Source organism: Dipodomys merriami, unplaced genomic scaffold (genome assembly GCF_024711535.1).
Source record: "Dipodomys merriami isolate MVZ:Mamm:240054 unplaced genomic scaffold, mDipMer1.0.p SCAF_128, whole genome shotgun sequence".
Classification (NCBI taxonomy): Eukaryota; Metazoa; Chordata; class Mammalia; order Rodentia; family Heteromyidae; genus Dipodomys; species Dipodomys merriami.
In genome coordinates this window covers 1,545,572-1,563,610 of record NW_027202582.1, presented here as the reverse complement: position 1 = coordinate 1,563,610, position 18,039 = coordinate 1,545,572, and the positions used below count along the sequence as shown (strand labels likewise).

The window sequence follows — 18,039 nt, the reverse complement described above, 5'->3', positions numbered from 1 at the left end:
CTCTGCAGTCTCAGCTTCCCAATCCTCCTGGACAGGGCTGCTGTCCTCCACTGAGAAGGCATCTGGGGCATGTGAGACTCGTCCTGCTGTCATGTGCATAAAACATAAATGTGCCAGGCACGAGCAGCTGGCTCAGTAGCTGCAATGATTCATTGCTCTCAGGAGGCCAAGGTCTGAGGACAGTAGTTCAAAGCCAGCCAGACATTCACACACGGTGAGACAAGAGGAGGATATTCTTAGGAGAGGATCACAAAGGTGCAATGCCTATGTGCATCTGATCATATAAAATAATATTTATTGAAATGAACTCCAAGAAATGGAAACAAGAACGTTTTTCTTTGTTGCTGTTTTTTTTTTTTTTGTCTGTTTTTCATTTATCTGTCTTTGGGAGGGTAAGGGGGTGGCACAGAAATGGAGGGACAAAGGGTGAACAAAGGCAGCAGTAGTACTCACTAGACACTATGTAGAAAATGCATTCTACAACTCGTGGGTGGGGATGAGAGGGAAAAAATGGGAGAGAGCAAAGAAAAGGATGACATTATCTAAAAAGCCAGGCGCTGGTGGCTCACGCCTGCAATCCTAGCTACTCAGGAAGCTGAGATCTGAGGATTGCAGTTCAAAGCTATCCCGGGCAAGAAAATCCATGAGACACTTATATCCAATTAACCAACAGAAAACCAGAAGCGGCACTGTGGCTCCAAATGGTAGAGCACTAGCCTTGAGCTGAAGAACTGAGGAACAGTGTCTAGGCCCAGAGTGCAAGCCCCATGATGGACAAAAGAAAAAATAGCCAGCCAGAGCAGAAAAATCCATGAGACTTTTTTTTCTTTTTCTTTTTTTGCCAGTCGTGGGGCTTGAACTCTGGACCTGGATGCTGTCCCTGAGCTCTTCAGCTCAAGGCTATTGCTCTACCACTTGAGCACCACTTCTAGTTTTCTGGTAGTTAATTGGAGATGAGTCTTCTGCCTGGACTGGCTTTGAACTGCCAGATCTCAGCCTCCTGAGTGTCTAAGATTACAGGCGTAAGCCACCAGCTCCATGAGATTCTTATCTCCAATTAACTAGCAAGCTAATGTGGTAGAACACCAGGTTTGAGTAGAATATCTAAGATAACACCTAGGTCCTGAATTCAAGCCTTAGGATCAGCACGCACGCATGGGTGCACGCGTGCACACACACACGTATATTCACTTATGCATACCATAAGTCCTTGCATAACTACCACGCAAAAGACCATGCCTGCTGACTACAGGGCTGTGTCCTGCTGACCTTCATGGCGCTTCCTTGACATGGTTTGCTCCGATCAGTGGTATTCTTGTTTTTGTACAGTGGGTGGCACTGCTGAGTCCAGTGCCAGAAAGCAGTTCTTTCCCTTTCCTCCACTGCTAGATGAATTTTGTTTTTTGGTTTTGGTTTTGGGTGTTTTGTTAGTTGTGGGGCTTGAACTCTGAACCTGGGCGCTGTCCCTATGCTCTTCAGCTCAAGGTGAGCACTCTACCACTTGAGCCACAGCACCACTTCCAATTTTCTGGTGGTTCATTGGAGATCAGATTCTCAGAGACTTTCCTGCCTGGGCTGGCTTTGAACTGCGATCCTCAGATCTCTACCTCCTGAGTAGCTAGGATTACAGGTGTGAGCCATCAGCGCCCAGCTGAATTTAATTAAAAAAAAAAAATTATGGGGCTGGGAATGTGGCTTAGTGGTAGAGTGCTTGCCTCGCATGCATGAAGCCCTGGGTTCGTCGATTCCTCAGTACCACATACACAGAAAAAGCCGGAAGTGGTGCTGTGGCTCAAGTGGTAGAGTGCTAGCCTTGAGCACAGAAGCTCAGGGACAGAGCCCAGGCCCTCAGTTCAAGCCCCAGGACTGGTAAAAATAAAAAATAATTATGATGTAATTCATTTTTTCCTTTTTACTATAAATGAATTTTGCACCCTACCCCCTGGGGAGGACACAGTTCTGTTGTGCGTAGTAGGTGGATCCCAGGGCCCATGGACACAGCACTGGACCCAGGCCTGTGGTGCCTAAGGAGAGGAATACCTGACTCCATACAGCCTTTTTTGTTTTTTGGTGGTGTTATTTATTTATTTTTTTTGTCAGTCATGGGGCTTGAACACAGGGCCTAGGCACTGTCCCTGAGCTCTTTTGCTCAAGGCTAGCACTCTTACCACTTTGAACCATAGTGCTGGTGCCACTTCTGACTCTGGTGGTTAATTGAAGATAAGGGTTTCATAGACTTTCCTGCCTAGGCTGGCTTTGAACCATTATCCTCAGATCCTCCTGAGTAGCTCGGACTATAGGCGTGAGCCACCAGTGCCCGGTTCCAAGCTATTTTTGCTCAAGGTTGGCACTCTACCGCTTTGAGCCACAGCTCTAGCTTTTTGATGATTAATTGGAGATAAAAGTCTCATGGACTTTCCTGCCCAGGTTGGCTTCAAACCATGATCTTCAGATTTCAGCCTCCTGAGCAGCTGACAGGTGTGAGCTACCAGCACCAGGCTGTGTTTTCCTTTTTGACAATTGTGAAACTTTCCAAAATGTTGTAAGAAATGTCTACTTACCCATCTACCCTTTCCTCTGATTCATCGAGTTAATGAATTTGCCACAATATTAGTTTCATCTCTCCCTTGCTCTCTCTGTCATACACACTGAGTTACATGACCCTTCATGACCTTTCACCCTTAAATATTTCAAAATGCATCTAAGAAAAATGACATCCTTACACAACCCCAAAAGTTACCAAACACAGGCCTGTGACAGTGACGCAACGCTGGTCTTGAGCATGAAGCTCATTTCCAACATCACTGCGGCCTCTGTCATCCGAAGCCACGCTGTTTTCCTTGTCAGGTCTCTTCTGTGCTTCTCATTTTCTTTTTACCAGTCCTGGGGCTTGAACTCAGGGCCTCCTGAGCATTGTTCCTGAGCTTCTTTGGCTCAAGACTAGCACTCTACCACTTGAGCCACAGTGCTGCTTCTGGCTTTTTCTGTTTAATGTGGTACTAAGGAATTGAACCCAGGGCTTCATGCATGCTCGGCAAGCACTCTACCACTGAGCCACATTCTCAGCACTGTTGTTTTGGTCTGAGGCTTGAATTCAGGTCCTGGGCGCTGTGCCTGAGCTTTTTCCTCAAGGCTGTTGCTCTACCACTTGAGACACAGCTCCATTTCCAGCTTTTTTGGTAATTAATTGGAGATGAGAGTCTCACGGGTTTTCCTGCCTACACTGGCTTGTTAGCACGATCCTCACATCTCAGCCTCCTGAGTAGCTAGAATTACAGGTGTGAGCCACTGATTTGATTTTATCTATCTAATAAATGTAGTGCTGGGGACCAAACTTATGATATTTCTCATCTTGTTTTTCTCTCTTTTCCCAATTAAAAATAAAAGAAACATGAGCTGGGCACCAGTGACTCATGCCTACGATCCTCGCTACTCAGGGGGTTGAGTTCTGAGAATCTTTATTGGACGCCAGCCTAAGGGTAGAAAAGTCTGTGAGTGGTAGAATGATAGCCTTGAGCAAAAAAAGTTAAGCAAGAGCACAGGGCTCTGAGTTCAAGCCCAGTACCAGCACAAAAACAAAACAAACAACAAAAATAATAAAACCCTCTGGCCAGCTCTTACAATGAAGGGACAGCTTACAATGGAGTCTGGCTTTGCTGTGCTGTGTAAAACTTTAACAAAGGCTTCTCTGTCATCTCTCAGTTTAGAGCTAGTGTCAGAGACATTGAGCAACTTGCTAAGAATCACACAGACTTCACCATAACAGTCCGCTCTGGACTGCTGTGCTTGGGCCTCATGCTATACTGCTTCTTCTCAACAGTATTGCCGTGTGAGCGTGCGCATGCGCACACGTGCGCATGGGGGAGCTCTCAGCTTCGGTCCAGTGACTCTGGGGTGGGCTCTCCTCTCTCCTGGGAGGCCGCCTGTCCCTCGTGGCATGCTGACACTCCCTGGCTTCTACACCTGGATGCCAGGAGCGTTCCCCCACTTGCGACTTATCACCAAGAACGTCTCCAGACATGAACGGATGTCCCGAGGCCCTAAATCACTTGCATTTGAGAAACTACACCCGTGCCTGTGTGCACACAGGCCCACACGTGTCAAGCCGGGTCACACTGTGGACACTTCACAAGACTTTTGCCATTACTGCTACTCCACAGTCCACTTCATTTCCTTCCACGTTCTGCCCCAGCCCCACGAGAGTGGCTGCCACCTGTTGCCCATCAAGTGACTTCTGGGCTGACAAGAAGACAAGTCTAGGCCCTGTGTGGCTCACGCCTGTCATCCTAGCTACTCAGGAGACTGAGATCTGAGGATCACGGTTCAAAGCCAGCCTGGGCAGGAAAGTCCTTGAGACTCCAATGAACCACCAGAAAACTGGAAGTGATGCTGTGGCTCAAGTGGTAGAGCGCTCGCCTTGAGCTGAAGAGCAAAGGGGCAGCATCCAGGCCCAGAGTTCAAGCCCCATGACTGACAGAAGACGACGACGACGAAGAAGAAGAAGAAGAGGAGGAGGAGGAGGAGAAAAAGACAAACCTATTGGCAGCGGTGGTCATCTTCTATTGCTATACAACAAATTGCCACAACTGCTTTAGTTTAAAACAACCCCAGTGGGAGCTCTCCGCCTGTGGTCAGGCAGCAGTGGCTCACAGCTGTAATCTTAGCTGCTCAGAAGGCTGAGAACTGAGGATCATGGCTCAGAAGCCAGCCCAGGCAGACAAATCAGAGAGGCTCTTATCTCCATTTAACCAGCAAAAAGCCACAAGTGGAGCTGTGACTCAAATTAAGCAAAACAGCTAAGTGAGCATGTAAGATCATGTGTTCAAGACCCAGCCCTGGCCCGAGCACATGCACGCACATGTGCACATGCACATACACATCAGGTAGAGCATGACTCTTCTCTGCTGGGACTGGGGCTGACATGTCTCTCGGTATCAGCCAGGCTGGGTGTGTGCCTGGAAGCTCTGGGGTTCTCTGCTTCCAAGCTTCGCCTTGCTGCTGCCAGTGGCTGTTTTGGGGATCCCCATTTCCTTGCTAGCTGGCCGCTGTGACAGCCCTCCCCCCCAACTCCTAAAGGATTTTTTTTTTTTCAGTCGTGGGGCCTGAACTCTGCGCCTGGGCACTGTTCCTTGGCTCTTCAGCTCAAGGCTAGCACTCTACCACTTGAGCCACGACATCACTTCCTGCTTTTTCTGCTTATGTGGTGCTGAGGAATCAAACCCAGGGCCTCCTGCATGAGAGGCAAGCACCACCAGAAAACTGGTACTTGCGCTGTGGCACAAGTGGTAGAGCACTCGCCTTGAGGTAAAGAGCTCGGGGACAGCGCCCAGGCCCAGAGGTCAAGCCCCACAATGGACCACAAAAAAAAAAAAAAAAAAAAAAAAAAACTATTCAGAAAAAGCAGGAAGTGGTAGAGCGCTAGCCTTGAGCACAAAGAGGCTCAGGGACAGCACCCAGGCCTTGAGTTCGAGCCCCAGGATAAGCAAGAAAAATGTCTCTGTGACTTTTCCTGTTTGGGCTGGCTTTGAACTGCAGTCCTCAGCTTTCAGCCTTGCAAGTGACTAGGATTATAGGCATGAGCCACGAGTACCTGGTGATTCATTCTCCTGTTCCACAAAATATCCTAGGGCTGCTCCCAGCTCTGCTATGTGCCTGGAGGGACGTAGGGAAGGCAGGGGAGGCCACCGCGCCCTCTCCCGTGAACTGTTCACACGACTTGTTGACTACTCAGGCAGCTGCCTCTGTGTGCTTCATTAGGGCCTTGCCAAGGGCCCTAAGATGTTATCCCTGTTAAAGATGGACTACTACTCATGTGCCATTTAACAAAGCACTCCCTGTGGGGTTCCCATAGACCATCTGGCCAAGCAAAGACCTAAAGCTCAAAGGTGGAGGGAGAGTTAAGTTTGGGGCGATCCACACTACAGTGCCTGCACTCACTACATCCCCCGCCTTAGCAGCCCCTGCATGGCAGGACCCCAGGCTCTAAGGGCTGTGATGAGTGTTTACAAGCTGGCCATTGAACGTGTGGGTCTCTGCTCTGTAACGTGCTGGGGTTGCATGCACGCACGTACAACATTCCTGGTACTCTTGTGTGCCTTGGTACACGCCTGGTGCTGGGAGTGCAAACAAAGGAGCCAGAGAGCTGGTGAGCTGAGGGCACAGCCCCCTCTCCCCCAGCCTGTGCCTCACAAAGAGGCTCTGAAGCTCTGCTCCGCTTTTCCACCTGCCTGACCTCACAGCTAGAAGGCCAGAGCCAGAAAAAGGCAGTGTTGAGATTCCTGAAATCTCAGCTTCCCATTCAGCCTGGTTTTCTTCAGCGAGTTACTGAAAAGCCTGGGGCCTCAGGCTTGTTCTCATCGGTATTTGAAAGCAACTGGGACTGGGGCCAGTGTTGGAGACCCCAGTACGCCGGGAACAGACCTCTCGGGTTCTTTACCTTGCTTTGGCAACAGTGATCTGCTGTCAAATCGTTTGACTTCATAAACAAAAGTCTGCATTTGTATGCACACTTCCTCAGTGGAAAGAAGGAATCACTGCTTAGCCCAGGAAGAAACCTATGTGTTTTCCACTTTTCCCAGCCCAATTCTTTTGCCATATTTGGAGAAAAAAAACTCCCTCTTTTTTTCTTGCTCTTTTTTTTTTTTTGAAGTTGTCTTTAGGGACACTGTGACACTTCCTTAGCCCAGGCCTTAAGGGACTAAGCCAGAGGCCTATGAGAAAAGACACTTCTGCAGGCACAGGGTAATCTCGGGTCTTCGTTTGCAGGTGTGTTTGCAAATTGAAGAAAACAAAATCAAAATGGCTGGGAGCGGGGGATGGGCACAGATTCTGAGACGATTGGAATCATATTCATCTGCATAGGCAAAGAAGCAGAAAGTAAAACAGCAGAGAAACCAAAAGTGAAATGGTTCATTCACATAAAAATACACAAAAAACTTTCCCACCAAAAAGAAAGTAATCTATTCAAAAAAAAAAATAAGCCAAAGGAAAGAAAATTAGGACATTATAAGAGAAAATTAAGACACCAAACTGAGGAATTGGGGCAAGTAATTCCGGGCCCTTTAGATCTCCCTACAAGGAGGGCGGGCGATCCCTTCTTCAGTGCTTTGAGCTGCTTGGAAAAAGTTGAGTGGACGTCCACGACAGACAGGGTCGGGCTTTCATTTATAAATAACCCCGGAACATTTTGTTTTCAATTTGTTGGGGCTGGGTTTTCCCAGTATCCAGGGCTCTGGGGAGATGTGAAAACCGAAAACCATGGCCCGTCAGGGTGAATGTTACTGGAGACAGCTTCCTATTCAGATGACTGAACAACCAGCTTATTTAGCATCTTCTGCCTCAAGCCTTTCTCTGGACCAGCCTAGAAATGACATGTCCGGGGTGGACCCTCAGCCACACTGTGTAGGAGGCAAATTACTTGGCTTCTAAAGCAGACTGAGGAAGTCTGGACAGGGCTTAGCCCCAGGCCTCTGGTCACCAAGTTGGCACATGGCCTCTGCTCAGGAGTATCAATATACTCTTTTGAATGCATCAATCATCCTCTCCCCCCCCCAAAAAAAAGTCATCTATGGCTTCTGTGTTTTATTATGATTGATGAAAAGAATACTAATGAAATCCTATAGGAAAGCAGCAGTAAACTAGGGAGGGACTTGGGACCTTGGGTGGATTGGAGTAATTCATTAAGCCCGTTCTCTGTTAGGGGCCCATCATACCAAAGGTGACCCCAAAACCTCCCATCTTCCCCGCTCAAGGTCTCACCAATGTACACATGGCTTGTTCTGCTTCTGTGCTCTTGGCCATCAGCTTGCTTTCTTTCCTGACACAGGTGCTCAGCCCTTCAGGTTTCCATATCTCTCCAGAGGCAGAAAACCGGACAGAAGGCTTTCACATTCCCAAGTTCAAATTTAATTTTGTTTTCTTGTGGTGCTGGGCATTGAAACTAAGGCCTCAAGCACAAGTATGCTAGGCATTCTAGAACTAAACTACATACTTGAACTGAACTATACCTCAGGCTCATAAATGAATGCTTTCACTGTTTTTAGTTCTATCTATCTGTCTGTCTGTCTGTCTGTCTGTCTATCCATCCATCCATTCTTTTTTTTTTTTTTTTTTTTTGTAGGTCATTGGGACTTGAACTCTGAGCCTGGGTGCTGTCCCTCAGCTGTTCAGCTCAAGGCTAGCACTCTACTCACTTGAGCTACAGCAACACTTCTGGCTTTTTCTGTTTAGGTGGGCCTCATGCATGTAAGGCAAGCACTCTACCACTGAGCCACTTTCCCAGTCGGTTTTTAGTTCTTGAGATGCAATCTCACTATGATGCCCAGGATGGTCTCAAACTCCTGGACTCAAGTGATCCTCTCACTTCAGACTCGCTGTAGCTGGGACTACAGATATGGGCCACCAGGCCTGGCTTCCTCAGGTTCACCTCAAATGTCTCTACCTCCACCCCACCCCCATCTCACACTGGTTACCTAACCATCACAATCCCCTAAGTTCTGACATCATCCCCTGAAGATTCTCACCAGCCTGGACAGACAAGAGGGTCTAGAGTTGGCAGGGGATGATGGTGGGGCCATGATCCCATAGAACAGCCAGGAATTGGTAAGGAGGTTGGTGCATAGGTCAGAACAAAAGGATGGTAACTGGTAGTGCCTCGGACAGGAAAGCGGAAATAGTTGGGCTTCTTAATTTCCCCTAAGTTCCCACAAGATTTCATTGTTGCCCCACACAGGGAATTTCCGATTTCAGTTCCTCAAAACTCGAGTGGCCTTGAAGGCCTCAACTTCCTCTTTTATTACCCCGCCACAGTTGCAGCCTCTTTGGGCAGAGGGCACCTTGCCTTTCCCCCCAAAAGGTCACGTCATCTGTGTTCTCCATGGCTCTGTCCTGCTCCGCTTCGCAGCCCGGCCGGCTTGGGGGGCGCCAGGCCTTTCGGATCCATCACTTCCTGGGGTCTACCTAGTATTTCTCTTCTTGATCAGCCTCCACCCTTGGATCCCCCACTCCCTCGGCTTCCCCTACCGCCTCTCCCGGTCTCCGTGCCCAGAGCAGTTGAAATACGGGAGAGTGTGAAGGGGAGGGTCGGGGCAGGGGCGAGGGGAGGGCGGCGCAGGGTTCCCAGACCCTCCGATGCTTCTGGGGGCTCAGGAGGAGGAGGAGGGCAGTAGCAGGAAGCGCCGCGGTCGGGGCGCGCATCGGTACGTTGGGGTGCTATCTGGAGCCCTCCGGCTGGGTGTAGGGGACCCACCCGGGTCTCCCCGCGCCCGGACTCCGCAGCGCGCACAACCAGCACTTCCGCAATCCGTCCCGCGAGGGCGGGTCTAAACAGGTGCGGTTGCCACGGCAGCCCAGCCATGGGCTCGCGAGATTTGAAATCAGCCAATGGAAGTCTGGAGAAGGAGGGAGGACGTGGCACGCCGCTGGGGGCGGGGCTAGGAGGGACACCTCCCTCCTCCTTTGGCTGGCCTGGGGGCGGGGGCGGGGGCGGCGGCGGCGGCGGCGGCGCGCAACGCCGGGTGGGCCCTATAAAGGGCGCTCCCGGACGCTCGCGCGCCACTTGGCCGAGCGCGTGTCCGCGAGCCCCGCGCCTGCGCAGTGCGGGCCGTTCCCCGCCCCCTGCCCCGCCGCCGCCGTCGCCGTCGCCGCCCTCCGCCGGCCGGCCGGCCCCTCCTCGGCCGAGCGCCCTCAGCCTCCCCTCAGCCGCCGGTCGTGTCCCGCAGCCGCCCGCCCCGTCTCCGGCAGCATGTTCAGCTGGGTCAGCAAGGATGCCCGCCGCAAGAAGGAGCCGGAGCTCTTCCAGACGGTGGCCGAGGGGCTGCGGCAGCTGTACGCGCAGAAGCTGCTGCCCCTGGAGGAGCACTACCGCTTCCACGAGTTCCACTCGCCCGCGCTGGAGGACGCCGACTTCGACAACAAGCCCATGGTGCTGCTCGTGGGCCAGTACAGCACGGGCAAGACCACCTTCATCCGGCACCTGATCGAGCAGGACTTCCCGGGGATGCGCATCGGGCCCGAGCCCACCACTGACTCCTTCATCGCGGTCATGCACGGCCCCACCGAGGGCGTGGTGCCGGGCAACGCGCTCGTCGTGGACCCGCGGCGCCCCTTCCGTAAGCTCAACGCCTTCGGCAACGCCTTCCTCAACAGGTACCCACCGCTCACCCCGGGGCGCGGGGCGGGGGCGTGCGGCGGGCCGGGGCCGGGACCTCCCGCTCCGAGCGGGGCCCGCCTCTCCCCTCCCGCGGCCATCGTCGCCCCCTCCGTCCTTTGTCTCGGGGCCCCGGCCAGACCCTGCGCGACCACTCCCAGGGACCGCGATCAGTCCCGCGGAAAACCCGTCCACCCCCCCCCGGGGGCCGGGGGCGCCGCATCTCCCACTCCTCTGACTTCTGTCACCACCAGAATCTTCAGTTTAACTCCCAAAGCCCCCCGCAGACCCCGGCCCCACTTCCCGCACAGTCCTTGGGAAGATGAGCCGTGCTGTGTCTCCCTTTCTTGGTGTCCATCTCCTTCCCCAGACCGGACTCACAGATTTCATCGGGTCTGTTTCTCAAGTGTCCCGCGAAACCCGCGAGACTTTTGGCTGTGTGTGTGTGTGTGTGTGTGTGTGTGTGTGTGTGTGTGTGTGTGTGTGTGTGTGTGTGTGTGTGTGTGTGTGTATGTGTGTGTGCTGGCTGTTGGCTTTGGGTGTGTGTGTGTGTGTGTGTGTGTGTGTGTGTGTGTGTGTGTGTGTGTGTGTGTGCTTTACACTCTCCCGGGGAGCTGAGCTGTGGTTATGTGTAGGAGGAACAGTTAGGATCGCTCACTTTCGGGACAGCTCCTAGGAGGCAGATGGGGTCTGAACACTATCCTCAAAGACAACTACTAATGGGTCAGGGCCGCCTCCAAGGCCTTCAGGAGGTGGTATTACCCAGAACCCTGATAAGAAATTTGAGATATAGATCCTCCTTTCTTGGAAGAGTGAGAGAAGATTTCTTACCTCATTTGGCTCTCAGTTTCCCCAGTTACAGGGTGAGGCCTGCCTCTTTAAAGTGTGAGTAATGATGGATCAGAGTCTCATGAAACTATGAATGAAACGCAGTGGCCTCTCTAGGGACTTGTACCGCCCAGGCTCACTATTCTCCAAAGGAACTCCAGGCATCCTGCCTCCACCCCAGGAGGAGGCCCACGGAGGCCCACTCTGGACTTCTCAGACCCTGCCCTCTCTCTCCCTCTTTCAAGGAGTAACTCTGCATGCCTTTCAAAGTCTGCAGCGTGAGTCAGGGAAGAGCCTAAGAAAGAATCTGAATCCTGCTTTCCAGGTCTCCACCCTCTACATCACATTCCTTCCCAGACACTGTCCAGCACACGGGGCGGGCCAGCTTGTCCCACATCCCAGCCGAGACCAAGCTGCCTCCCCCCACAGAGCTGACCTTTAATGTGTCTCTTTGTCCCTTCCAGGCACCTCAGCCTGGCCTTCTGTTTTATGTTTTTATGCTGATGTTAGTTGCATGCCAGGCCAGGGATTGACTAAAGCCCTTTGGACTAAGACTCTTGAAGGGCTGGCCCTTAGTTTCAGTGCACCTGTGGCTAGTCCATTGCCTCCAACAGCCATGGGTCTTGAAGGAAGTTGGGTGCCTGTAACTGGAAGTGTCCTCATTAGGTCTCTGTTCCATCCAGAACTTGGGGGTTGACAGAAGGGACGTTGTACTCACCACCTCTATCCTTGCGTGTTCACTGGATTGTGAGGACAGGCCTTTTTTGGAAGCGAAAATGGGTACGTGACTCCATTTCCTGTCTTTGGACACCTAGAGCTTCAGAACTGGATTTTAGACACCATCTCAAGAGCTCTTATCAGTTCAGGAGGCAGAGGGGCAGAGGGCCTGGCTGATTTGTCAGGATTACCCATTACATTAAAGGCAGTGAGTCTCCCTGGCCTTTGTGCACCTACGGCTGCTGCTGCTGCCTTAAAAAGAACATCTGGGGAGTGGTGGGTCAGGCACAAACGCTTTGCTGACATCACTTACATTCCCTTCTCACCTCTGCCCCCTCTCCACAGGGTCCCTGAGCACTGAAGGCCATCCTCCTGTCAGCTGGGGGCCTGAGTTGTGACAGGATGTATGGAACAGGGATACTGCCCACCAGGGAGGGCATAACAAAGGGGGCTTTTCTCTGGCTGAAACAGACGCTCCTGGTTTTCTTCAAGGGACCCATTGAGTCATGAACTTGACGCTCCAGCCTCCTTTTCCTGAGTGGCTTGCTCTGAGATAGGATCAGATGGAGCAGATGGAGGCAGGGTACAATCAAAGTCCTGCAAGTGCTGGATCAACACTCATTACATAACCTGGACTGGACGGCCCGCCTGTAGTGAGATAGAATCTGCATCTTTGTTGGGGTGGGCAGCTTCTTTGCCACCTGCCCTTCTGGCTTTTCTGTCCACTCCCTGTGCTGTGCTGGGCAGATGCTCACACACTGGGTAGGATTCTTTGCTGGACATATTTCTGCATGTTACTTTCCAGAGTCCATTCTGTGTCCTCTCTTTTACTTACTTTTGTGTGTGTGTGTGTGTGTGTCAGTTGTGAGGTTTGAAGTCAGGGCCTGGGTGTTGCCCCTGATACTCTTTGTGCTCAAGGCTAATGCTTTACCACTAGAGTCACTGTGCCACTTCTCATTTCTTTTTTGTGTTGTGTCAGTTGTAGGGCTTGAACTCTGGGCCTGGGCGCTGTCCCTCAGCTCTTCAGCTCAAGGCTAGTGCTCTACCACTTGAGCCACAGCGCCACTTCCGGCTTTTTTTCTTTTTGCTTATGTGGTGCTGGGGAATCGAACCCAGGGCCTCATGCATGCAAGGCAAGCACTCTACCACTGAGCCACCTTCCCAGCCCCACTTCTGATTTTTTTGAATGGTTAATTGGAGATGAGTCTCACGGGGACTTTTCTGCCATGGTTGGCTTTGAACTGTGATCCTCAGATCTCAGCCTCCTTAGTAGCTAGGAGCCATCGGCACCCGGCTTCCTCTTTTACTTCTATCTTGTCATCCTCTCTTCAGTGAGGAAGCCCTACGTGGCATGAAGTGACTTAGAACACTCCATGCTCTGTGTTGGCCTAATGATGATGAAGTCCCAGGTTTTTCACCCATGGCTCAGCTGTTTTGCTCTGTTACACTTGGAGTCAGGGCCTCTGGCCCTGGCCGGCCATCCTTACAGCCTGTGGGCCTCCAGTCACTTGGAGGATGGGGCCCTAGGAGACACTGAGGAACCCTAGTTCCTCTACCCCACCCCCACAGCTGAAAGGGCAGTTTGACACCATGTCCTACAGACAATGGGGTTCTCTTTTCCTTTGCTCACAATACCTTTCTCAGAGAGGGTGTTCAAGGAGGCTTTTCTGCGTTCTTCAGTAAAGAGCCAGCCCCCTGGGCTGCTCTGAGCTCTGCATGGGGGCAGGCATGGCCGATCCTTTCTCCAGAGGTCGCCTCTCTCTCCCGTGGCCTGGCTTTTCCTGGATTGGCTTTACCACTTGGCGAATGGTGTGTCCATATTTCCTTCCCCACCTCTAGTGAGACAGCGCAGTCCCCCTGGTTGTCACTTTCCCCAGGCAGCCGGGAAGTGGCTGCCTCGGTGGGGTGCGGGAAGCCAGCCAAGTGGTTGGAAATTTTAATGTGAAATTGCCAGGCCCCTGTGTCCCACTTCTGCTTCCCTTCGGAACTGAACGGTCACCCAGGCTTGCTCTGCTTTCACCAACAAGTCAGCAACTTGGAAGCTGACCTCTTGAGCTCTAGGGGGACAGTGCATGTGAGGGAAGTGGGGGGCGGTCAGGGCCTGCGGGCTGCATTCCCAGAGCAGATGGGCGGCAGCTCAGTGTCAGATGCTTGCCAAGCATGTGTGAGGCCCTGGGTTCCAGCAAAAGAGAGCGAGAGAGAGAGAGAGAGAAAAGAGAGAGCTACCCCTAGAAAGTGAGATGATGAGAGACCCTAGTCCCTTGCTTCTGGGAAGGAAGCCTGGGTAGAAACAGGAGGCCCAGGAGCTCTCCTTGTGGCATCTGGAAGTTGGGTCAACGCTCCTGACGGCTCTCCTCTGCCTTTGCTGTCCTGCAGGTTCATGTGTGCCCAGCTGCCCAACCCAGTCCTGGACAGCATCAGCATCATCGACACCCCCGGCATCCTGTCTGGAGAGAAGCAGCGCATCAGCAGAGGTAAACAAGCTCTGACCTCAGGGCAGCCTAGGTGTCTAGTGTTGTCAGACCACTGCATGTACTGTCGATGATTAGACTGGAAGCTGCCTTGGAGGTTTCTTCCAGCCCTGGGCTTTAAACACACACGTGTGCGTGTGCACGCACACACATGTGCGCGTGCGCGCGCGCGCACACACACACAGACACACACACACACACACAGAGCCAGCCTAGACAAAAAGTTAGAAAGACTTCAACTCAACCCAAAGTTGGGTGTGGTAATGCACCCCTTGTTATCCCAAGCTACAGGGCACACAATCCCAGGCTACAATGGTTGGGTGCAGTGGTGTACACTTGTCATTCCATTGACAAAGAGAAGCACAAACAGGAGGATTGAAGTCCAGGCTGGTCTGGCCATAATGCTAGACCCTATCTGAAATAACAGTGCTAAAAGAGACTAGCAGAATGATTCAAGCAGTAGAGCACCTACTTAGCAAGTGGAAGGTCCTGAGTTCAAGTCCCAGTACTTCTGTCACTTCCGTTATGGGTGCTGGCCTAAGCTATTTTTTTCTCCTTGTGCTCTGATGACCAAGGAAGGCAAAATCACAGTCCCTTCTGTGTGGGTGCTGCTTTTTTTTTGGGGGGGGTGGGCATGCTTGGAACAGGGCCATATGGACCCCTGGGCCATGCAGTGAGATGACAGGGTATTGTCCAGTACTTTTGCCTATGTGCCCCTGCCATCACTGACTTGAAAGCGTCTTTGGCCTCCTGTGGCTCTTTGCACCTAAAATCTTTGCCTCCCAGAGCCACATAAGTTCTTAATGAGCTCAGAGATAGTACGAGCAGCCTAGCAAAAGGAGAAACTGGCAGAGCTGTGCAAGCCGCTAGGGCTTGGAAATTTGCTTACATTTGCTTAGCTCCTGCTGGTCAGCGGCCTCGCTGGAGGCCCTGGGGGCTGAGCTGGGACAGGAAGTTTCCTGCTGAGCATTAGTGCCTGAGTCCAGTCCAGTTGTGATGACTCCCATCCAGGTTTTGCCGTATTTTTGTTTTTACAAACCGGACCTTCATTTCCATCAATACAGAGACAACACATTCTTTTTTCTTTCTTGGTCAGAGATGGCATTTGAACTCCGTACTTGATGCTTTTGCTCATTGACTAGCATTCTACCAACTGAGCCACGCCTCCAACCCCACATTCTCAAGAGCAGTTAAGTCCCCAGCCGATCCCAGAGGCTAGGAGAGGCCCAGACCTGCTTGTCACACTGAGCTACTTTAAGATGTAGTTCAGGATGAGCCTGGCCTGAAGCAGTTCAGGATGAGCCTGGCCTGAGTCAGTTTCTGCCTCAATCCCTGCCAGTGACTTTGGCAGGAGCTGGAGCATATTTACGGAGGGCCTAAGGACCAGTTTGTTGATCATTAGCTTGGGTGTCTCCTGGCCCTTGCCCTATGGCCTGTCCGCTATGGGGGTGGGGTTGGGGGTGGGATCTTCTTGTTGGGGCCAGCAGCTTGGGGGCCCTTGTATCAACACCTGAAGTAGGCTGCCTGTGAGCTGGGTAGAGAGCTCTCAGTGGTATTTATGGGAGCCAAGGGAGCAGGCTGGGGGATTCATTCCAGAGTCTGGGCCTGATTTCTTTCTTTCTTTCTTTTCTTTTCTTTTTTTTTTTTAACTGTTACTATTATTCCACCCTGGTTTTAAGAAAATACCTGATAAGCCAAAGCTGCCTCACTTGCCAGAGCAAAGGCCAGAAAAGGATAAGTACTGTGAAAGATCCACTTAGGGAGTTCATACCTGCCTCAGGCCTGAGGTATCTGGACCTTTGTTGGCTGACCAGAGGCTCTAGCCGCCTCTGATAAGGGACCCTAGCTCACTGGTGGAGGCTTATCTTGCCAAAATGCCTCTGCTAGTGGGGCCTGCCCAGCCTGGGTGAAGATACTGGAGGTAAAGGGTTTGGTGTTCTGACTCAAGTCTCATGAAAAGGAGCCCTGGCTAGGCATGGTGGGACATACCTGCAATCCCAGCTACTCAGGAGACAGAGATTGGGATTACAGTTTGAAGCCATCCTGGCCAAAAGTTAGACACCCCACCCCCATCTCAGTAAATAACCTGGCTGTGGTAGGGTACATCTGTAATCCCATCTGTGTGGGAGACACAGGTAAAAGGTTTGAGGCCAGCTTGGGCAAAAAGTAAGAGACCCTATCTGAAAAATAACCAAAGCAAAAAGGAATGGGGTGTGTGGTTCAAGTGGAAGTGCACCTGCCTATCAAGTACAAGGCCCTGCGTTCAAATCCCAATACTGCCAAAAAACTAAAAAGAAGCTCAATGTGGTGAAGTTTACTGGCTCTAGTGGCTGATGCTTTGCTCCACTCTTTGACTCTTCAGCCTGTGTCCTCAGAGCTTAGCAGACCAAGCAGCTTGGACTGTTTGTCTTCATGCACTGGAGTCTCCAGTTGTTGGTCAGGGGGCTTGAACTCAGGGCCTGGGCCCTGTTCCTTGCTCAAAGCTAGCACTCTACCACTTTGAGCCACAGCTCCTCTTTGGATTTTCTTTGTTTGTTAGTTGTTGTTGTTTTTTTGTCGGTCGTGGGTCTTGAACTCTGGGCCTGGGCCACTGTCCCTCAGCTCTTCAGCTCAAGGCTAGCTCTCTACCCCTTGAGTCACAGCGCCACTTCAGACTTTTTCTGCTTATGTGGTGCTGAGGAATCGAACCCAGGTGCATGCAAGGCAAGCGCTCTATCACTGAGCCACCTTCCCAGCCCCCTCTTTCAATTTTCTGGAGGTTAATTGGAGATAAGAGTCTGACTTTTCTGCTGGGATGGCATTGAACCTCAGTTCCTAGAACCCAACCTCTTGAGTAGCTAGGATTACAGGCATGAGCCACCAGTGCCCGGCTCTACTTCTTTTCTTGATGGGAGAGTCCATGGCAGTGTACATACTCGTCTTGGACAGGTATCTAACTGATGCTTAAGAAACTTTGCAGTGTGGTTTTTCTTCTATTTCTTTGCTTTTGTTTTGGCACCGGGGCTGTGAGTATTAGACAAGCCCTCTACCCTTGAGCCGCACTTTCTGCTCCAACCATGCCTTCCATCGGGGCTGGCAGAGACACTGGAGTCCCAGGCCAGCCAGCCCTCAGGGAGCCTATGTAAATACACATGAGCTGCAAGCCCACAGGAGACCCCCAGCTGTACCTAGTGGGGTCTCTTGTGAGTCCCTGTAGCCACAGAGGCACCTTGGCCACATCCCCTGTGTGGGCGGAAGACTTTAGCTGGAAAATGGTGAGCAAACCCAGTTTTCCTAGTCCATCCCTTTCCTTCCATAGCCTCAGAAGTCCTGCTTTATGTCTTATTAGATGTTACCAAGTTGGGATTTGGTGTGGGGTGCTTTTTGGTCACTTCCCACCTCTTGGAGGTGCTGGTGTGGAAGGAGTGGGCTTTTCCTCAGGCCCCACCCACCAGCCAGTCACCCGGAGCCTCCATGCCACTGTGTGCAGAGGAAGTCAGAACAGGGCAGTGTGTTCCGGGCTCCCACCACTGGCAGCTTGACGAGCAGGTGTTTCCCTCTCAGAAAGATACGCCAGCCAGGGAGCATGCGTCTGGTGTGCTACACGCATTGCTACTGTCAGTGCCCCCTCCCTGGAAAGGGCCAAGGTGGCTGGAGCATTAATGTTGCTAAGTACATTGGCTTCCATCCCGAGTCTGTGGCCCCTCCCAACTTCTTTCCCTTTCCCTCGGTCCCTCCTATGCATAGGAAATACCTTTTGGAAAGATAAAGCTAAGGTGGGCCTGGGGGATGGAGTCATCAGGAGACTGGCCAGGCTGTCAGGACCCCTGAGAATTGCTTCAGGGCAGAAAAGTGGCCCTTTCAGGATCTCTCCCTGGTCTGGCCTGTTTGTGGTGG

At 51.9% G+C, this 18,039-nt stretch overlaps 1 protein-coding gene across 2 annotated transcripts in view; it reads left to right on the top strand.

The window, feature by feature from the left end:
• Positions 1–8,524: 8,524 nt before the first annotated feature.
• Positions 8,525–18,039, top strand: part of LOC138824278 (EH domain-containing protein 1) — a 28,348-nt gene continuing 18,833 nt past the window's right edge. Inside the window, exons 1-3 of one of the 2 annotated variants that reach the window (XM_070018049.1) lie at positions 8,525–8,601; positions 9,720–10,146; positions 14,069–14,166. In XM_070018049.1, the coding sequence (XP_069874150.1) occupies positions 9,743–10,146; positions 14,069–14,166 (502 nt within the window). In that variant the 5' untranslated portion in view covers positions 8,525–8,601; positions 9,720–9,742. Of the gene's footprint in view, positions 8,602–9,601; positions 10,147–14,068; positions 14,167–18,039 lie in introns of those variants that run through there. The other variant, XM_070018050.1, reaches the window with a different exon arrangement.